The sequence below is a fragment of the Lottia gigantea genome (assembly GCF_000327385.1).
Source record: "Lottia gigantea unplaced genomic scaffold LOTGIsca_76, whole genome shotgun sequence".
Classification (NCBI taxonomy): domain Eukaryota; kingdom Metazoa; phylum Mollusca; class Gastropoda; family Lottiidae; genus Lottia; species Lottia gigantea.
The window spans coordinates 936588-944065 of NW_008710536.1; the positions used below are offsets into that span (position 1 = coordinate 936588).

Sequence of the window (7478 nt, forward strand, 5' to 3'; positions counted from 1 at the left end):
TGTAATTTGACATAACTTTCTTATTTCAGAAACAATGCCTCGTTTATTTCACAAAGACATAAAGTATGACACTATTATTATAGACCTAGATTAAATTCAAACTTGTGATAAATGCAGCAAAATTTAGCCACGTGATACATTTCTACATTTTTTAATTTAAAAGTTTAACATGACATACTTGGAAATATACGTCGTATTAAATCAAAGATATTATACATTTTTACTTTACTCCAAATAAAACAACATCTCTTTTGTTCACGTCACTAAGCTCATTTGCATATCACCTGGAAGTGGTTTGTACATATAAAACCGTAACACAATTTGCGGGCTCATTTTGATTTTTTGAGTATCATATTATAGTTTACATATAATCAACATTATTAAATCACATATTGGATTATTCTTATCTACTTTGTACAAAATGAAGGTTTCCTTTTCGGTAACTATTCTGTTTTCGGTTTTTAACGGAGCTTTTTCAGGTAAGTGAAATTTCTTCATTATTTTTTACCGAATTTCAGTTTCCATTAATTGGGCACTCCACCCAAAAATTATTATCCAAAATACATCTAGATAATTTTTCAATGTGAGTACTATTTCATAACATTTCAGTTCATCATTCACTGAAAATCTTTCCTTTTTTTCGATGTATTTTGATTTGCACAACTTGAAGAGATTGTAAAGGATTTTTAAAAATTTTTTAACGACGACACTGATAGCATCAATTTGCACCATTTCATTTCCATTCAGGCATCTGTGGTTCCTGCAATTCCACAAAAAATAAATGTTTAATGACGTCACTAATCTCAAACTATGTTTGTATCATATATGGCCCTTCGCGATCAGTGTCCCTGATGCACAAAAAAAGAAATTAGAAAACCTCTTTACAATTTAACTGTAGCCCTTCTCTACATCCCCACCCTAATTCTGTTATGACTGTGTGTGGTTTTTAGTTAAACTTTAACAAACATTAATACGCCCTTTGACTGCAAACATTTCTAAATCCATGCATGGGTGATATTGAAGGTTTACCAGCTGATCATCTTGTTTTGATTTTATTTTCATGTTTAATCAAAGTAGTTTTGGAACAGTTTATGCTAACTATAGATCAAAGTCAAGAGAAATGTGTCTCATATTTAATTCTAACCAAAAATATCTAGCTGTTTAGGACACCAAAACTTACCTAAACCTTTTGAATTCGCTATGTTATTGGTTGATGTTGGAAAATCAAAATAAACGTCAAAATTGGGCACTGGGCCATGCCCCAACCTTCGGGCATGTAACATTTTATTTTGAAGTGAAAATTAAGCCATCTAAATGCTATAAATTCATCTGAGGCCGCCCAAAATCCGCTGGCAGCCAGGAAAACCCCGGCCTTCGCCTCTCATTTTTAACCGAACACTGATTTTAAACCAGTAATATTTCTTCTTAACGTCAAATATCAACCAAGGCTTCAATAATTATATATTTCAGAATCCTTATGTAGTCAAATGGGAGGTAAATGCCATTCGTACTATGACGTCTGTTGGACAAGAAAATATAGTTACGGTCATCATTTATGTACTAGATATGGTGAACCGCCAGTTTGCTGTTTCTATGGTAAGATTTTTAAATGAATCTTGATATAGGGATGTTTAAGGATGATATAATTCTAACCACTTAATGAACTGAGGTGCCATACAGTAGTAAACTGTAGTTTCAATTATTGGAATTAAAATTTGCAAATCAACAAAAACGTTCTTCTGTGTATAGACTGTCGTCACATCGATATAGACATTTTAGCAATTAATATTACCCATATCATGACATCACATAAAGGAAAGTTTAGACCCTCGTCACGACATCACTTTCAAAATTCTTCCTTGATTCGTTTTTGTTTGAACTCACATAAATCCACAACTATTTCCCATTTTTTCTGTTTTCAGATTATTTTGAAAATGACTGTATAAGAAGAGGTGGTACTTGTTTTGATATACGATTTTCATCTTGTACAAATGGTCGACTGGTCAATGATGGCTGCGGCGGAGAATACAATTATTGCTGTACACCGAATCATTATAGACCTTACCCATACACCCAGCGATCAACTTACAACGGGCAATATTTTAACTCACAGGCGAAATCATACCCTTACAATCGAGCCCATTTATATCATCGTCATACTTCATTTAACCGTAAACCTTCATATGGTAACACACCCGCCTCTAGGACTACCTATACTGGTTGATTCTGATTCGTCTGGATCTTGTTTCACAAATATGTTTTTAGAAGTTTTCGGGAGGGGATTTGATACTTGATATTTTCTAAAAATATTTGATAATATAATATATTCTAAGAATATTTGAGAAGATCTTAGAAAATGGTTGATAACACGTGATATATTCTAAGAATAATCGATATATTCTAAGAATATTTTATATATTTTTAGAAAATTTTGGAAAATCTTTAAAAATAGTTAATTTTTAAGAAAATCCTAGAATATGTGAAAAAATTCTTTTGAAAATTTCTTACTATATTTGAGAAATCTTTAGAATATTTGCGAAATTCCAAGCTTTTACAGTATGTTACTAAAATAGTGAATTATGTTATCGTTATTTTTTTTTAGAATATGTGCGAAATTATAAAATTATTTGCGAAATTCAAAGAACATTTTTCTAAATTACACAATTTGAGAAAATCATAGATTATTTGCAAAATTCTAAGAATATTTTACAGTATTTTACTGAAGGAGCGGATATAGGTCTTGTTACATTTTGGGAATGTCTACTCTGTCTGCGAAGCGGGTCATGCAAGTTAGGTGATGTTTCACGTTCTAAACTTTTAGAAAGCATGGTCATGGTTTTGTTATATTTTCATGTTACTATGCTAATGATTATACTATTATTTATATAATATAATGTTATATCATTCTTATTTGAAATCCATTCATTATTTTGTACATATTTACATATAACACAAGCGCCTTGTTAATTGATTGATATAGGGGAATGGATTTTCTGTCGGGAAAAATCAAACTGTTGGGGAAAATAATTTTGTAGGAGGTTCAAAAAAGACGTCATGAACTTCGTCATCATGCAGTATCTCTAACACGCCGCCATCTTTAGATTGGATTGGACTCCAGGCAAGATGGTCGCGCCCTAACGTCGACGGCGTTCAGTTCAAATTTAGTCTTCGTAAAAAGAAATCTAAGAGTATGTTGTACTCAAATGACATCGTTAAAGCCTCAGGAGTTGCGAGGTGAGCACGTCCCGAGTACGAATCGCGAAAAAAAATCTCGAGTTTGGCCCCAAATTAGGGTTTTATTGTGTTTATTACGAATATATAACGAGTGCTCAGCGATCATTACGAGCATATTAAGAGTATATTACGAATGTATCCCGAGTAGCCAAGTTTCAGCCGAGTTGACCAGGAGTGCCTTCCGAGGGTAATAGGATGTTCCCGATTTGTATTCAAATCGTACTCGGTACGTGCTCGTCTCGCAACTCTTGGTGGGAGAGGAACTTTAGGCTGGTTTGTTGAAAGATTTTACTGGGATTTATCGTTTTATGACGGTAAGTTTTTGCTTCAATACATTCTCAATCCCCTGTGTATCATACCCAGTAATAACCCTTAACCCTCCTCGTCCATGACCATATTTGTCAAGTCTTAGTGGTCTGCAAATCATGTGATGTCATATCATTATGTGTAGTTCTCAACTCACGTTGATCACCATTTATTCCCATCAATGGTCAAAATTAGCAGCTGCACCGTACTTAAGTGTGTAAAAATCGAACGTTCGTTCAGCCAACTAAAACTTCAAACGCTTGAAGACTTGATGCTGCTCTTCTGCGATCTAGATCTGACAGACACTATCGAAATAGATGCCGTAGCCGAGAAATGGACTCAACTCCGCCGTAGGAGGATAAGTTTTTGAAAGAAAAACTTTAAACCTATCGGCATCTTAATACAATTTTGGGTTTCACTGTATTGAAGGCAAAAATCGTATTACGGTGACGATAACTTGCCGTATGTTATTACACATTGTTAGAATATTTCATTTTTTTCAGAAAAAAATAATGTTTTGATTCTTGTTATTCTTTTTATGAAATCGTCAATATATGGGACCATATACATCGTCGGGAAAAGAAATTGTTTCACCAATTAATATATTTTAATTCAAATAATTTAAAAGTGTTAAGAAACTTTGAGAGTAAAAACTTAGCCTATCTGTTTAAGACAGATTTGGAAAGAAATTGGTAGACGAGTTCCATTATTGTACACCAGTGGTCCGTGGGTGGAAACAACACATTCTATATGGTGAGTAGTATGTCGTTGGTTTACAGGTACTCAGTTAGTGGCTTACTAGCGGGTTTCAGTTCAGTGCATTGAATGCGGACATGCAACCTTGTGGCGATGTGGTCGCAGCGAAATTTGATGGCCTTGTACTGATGGTCTCATAGTAGGTTGTTGGTCCGGAGTCTAGTTACTAGTTTACAGATGGATGGTTTGGATTAGTTTGGTTTGGTATTTCCGTTCAATCTGGTATCTAGAAGTGTTGAGCTTCTGTAGCATATCAGTCCATTTCTGGTTGATCTTACAAGATACGATACTGCGGAATTCCGAATAGGAGTATTCTACATGCGAATGGTGGTTGTTGTTGGTTTGGTAGTTTTAATCTTTAGTTTTAATTTCATAAGTATTTGCAATGTGAAAGCATCAAATTAACAAAAACTGCTAACAGAAAATTACATCGTGCTTATAGTTTCAATTTTATTTGCTCTTTCAAGCCATTTGCGATGTGAGAAAAAATTAACTGAAACTCGTGGTACAGTATCGTACTAAAGAGTATATTACCCGCCTCAATAGACTAACCATAAGTATCCCATCAATATAATGAATTCCACCTCTTTAACAAAATGACAAGAGGTATCTCCAGAGAAATTGAATACCAATAATGAATATGGAACTAATGATCTTACTATGTATTTTATTCACATGAATCTATCAAAGGTCAGATAGCTGATTAGTATGATGTTCTAGCAATCCCTTGTTCCATAACAGTAACACAATTCCTTGTTAATCCTCACGATATACTCTATTGTTAATGCATATATCATTTTTAATGGTGAGGTAATATGACAAATAAACCACGCAAAAATGTAAACTTGATGTATATATTTTATAGAGACGTTAAATAGGTTTATACGTCGAATAATTAAAACATGCAAAATACATTTCAATTTGAAAGGAATAAAAAAAAGAACCATAATAAAAACAACTATCCTGCTGTCTTTTAACTATGTCTTCCATTGCAACGATTTCGGAAGACTTCAAACGGCAACCACCTTTACCGTAGACATCAAATAAAAGAGATATTAAGCCGATTTCATATTTATGTTTCTAATTTTTATTTAAAAAAATTTTTTTTTTTCCTTTTTTGTCTAAATTTGGCATGAGGCATTTTCCTCGACCCTGGGTTCTGCATTTAAAACGGCATTCTGTTGTCTTTTTTGTAGGTCGAAATCTTTTTTTGTTCAAATCTATGATAACCCTTGACATATCTGAATGTTTCAACTAAAAGAATCCAAATGTTAATTATTTAACAGCAAAACTATTTAAAAAATTCATTCAACTTTTTTTTACATTAATTTGTGAAGGTATAAGTAAACAAGTGTACGGATTTTCGCTAAATAAACTCCTAATCGCAGAGAGTCTCCTACTCATTCCGAAGGTTTCAACTACAAAATATCGAGCCATTATAAAGCCAAACACCAACAAACTTCTCCGTTAAACATTATAAAACAAATTCAGTTTGATCAAATATATATACATAGATGTAAATAGTATTATTTTTTAGAAATATTTTCAGGTATAATTTACGACGTCTTTGATAATGTAAACTGTTCATACTGTCCCTTTAATCGAAACAACCCGTTATAAGTTATACATTTAGGTTGCCCATAAAATCTGACCCTACACGTTCCTCGGACGTGATGTACGGATGGAATGGGCGGGCTACATTTTAATCAGGCTGAACTAAAATATGCTGTACACGTCAATCGTATCCGGATGGGACATCGATGAGTGAAGATAGGATAATATGTAATAATCTATATATTTCCCTGATCACTCCCCTCCATGAATATTTACAATTACCATAACAATGGTAATAGAATATTAAATGAGGTATACAACGGGATTGTAAAGAGGTTTTCTAATTGTTTCATGCGTATCGGGAACACTGATAGAAAATCAATTTGTAACTTGCAATTTGCTTCAATTGTTTGATGACTAATAGCTAAGAGCATATTTTGCGATTAATAACGTTATTAAACTTGGGTTTCCTTATTTTATAGTGTCAAATTGAGCAAACTATTTGATTAATTGGTGTTTGTAATGAATTATCATGTATTCTTAATCATATACATGTAGTTATGTTCTTATTGCATGTAATTAAGAGTTTTAACCAATCATAAATGTCCATGTATGTACAGCCTGGATAAACAAAACAAAAAAAGGCTATTTGACCTTTTTTGATGGGTCACTCTTTGCTATTCTACTGGTAATTCGCTTCTAATTTAGCTAGTTATGAAGTAAGTAGGGACATGTGAGACAAACTGGTATTTTTCCAGTCACCTCTACTTTCTATATTCATATTAGTATTAGCATTTTCATTTTCATAAAAGAAAATAAGGGAATCCATCTTTAAACAAATATTTTTTGTGGAATTGCAGGAACCACATACATTTGACCGAAAATTGGAATGGTTCAAAGTGATGTTATCAGTGTCCCCTCGATACACATAAAAATTCAGAAAAACCTCTTTACCATCCCTTTAAAGGGTAAAGTTAAACAGTTAAAATTGGCTTGACTACTAGTATTAATATAGCTTTATAGAATACATACAGACATGTAGATTATGTATATACCATAAGGCCAATTTCCTTTCATAAAAAGCGTAATTTACATGAAAATCTCATTCATTCTGATTTTGATTGCCGTTTTCCGTTTTAGTTTAAAAAGCGCGGACCTCAGAGAAAGCAAATAATTATTTAACTACCGTTCTGACTAAGATAAATAGCCTTTGTGCCATAAACAACTCTCTATAGCCTTTGTAGATGTAAAAAATATAGAATTTCTGACCAATTTCATTCGGTTACTATAAACATTTTTCCTAAATCTGGATTTCCCTCGATAATGATTTGAGTCATTCCTGGCAAAACGTTTGGAACATCTCTTGAATATACGAGTAGTCAGTGTTCTGTACAATTTCTGATCACCTATTGAATTCCTAATGCATTATAGAAGTCTTTCGTGTTCATGGAAATAACATTAATAAAAAAAGCAACGCACACTGAAGAGAAAGCATGTAAAATGCAGTGCTGTTATCAAGAACGACAGGCCCATTTTTTTTTTAGATTTAGGCTACATTATTATTGCTGGAACATACGCTAAAACTCGCCTGACTTTTCTTTTTAACTCTTTTCTTACGATTTCCAATA

At 33.0% G+C, this 7478-nt stretch overlaps 1 protein-coding gene across 1 annotated transcript; it reads left to right on the forward strand.

Annotated features, from left to right (window-relative positions):
- The first annotated feature begins 348 nt into the window (after positions 1 to 348).
- On the forward strand, positions 349 to 2914 carry LOTGIDRAFT_236183 (hypothetical protein). The gene is made up of 3 exons (XM_009066423.1): positions 349 to 479; positions 1471 to 1596; positions 1923 to 2914. Exons 1-3 carry the CDS (start codon positions 422 to 424, stop codon positions 2222 to 2224), a joined length of 486 nt encoding a protein of 161 aa, XP_009064671.1. The 5' UTR covers positions 349 to 421; the 3' UTR covers positions 2225 to 2914.
- The last annotated feature ends 4564 nt before the right edge of the window (positions 2915 to 7478 follow it).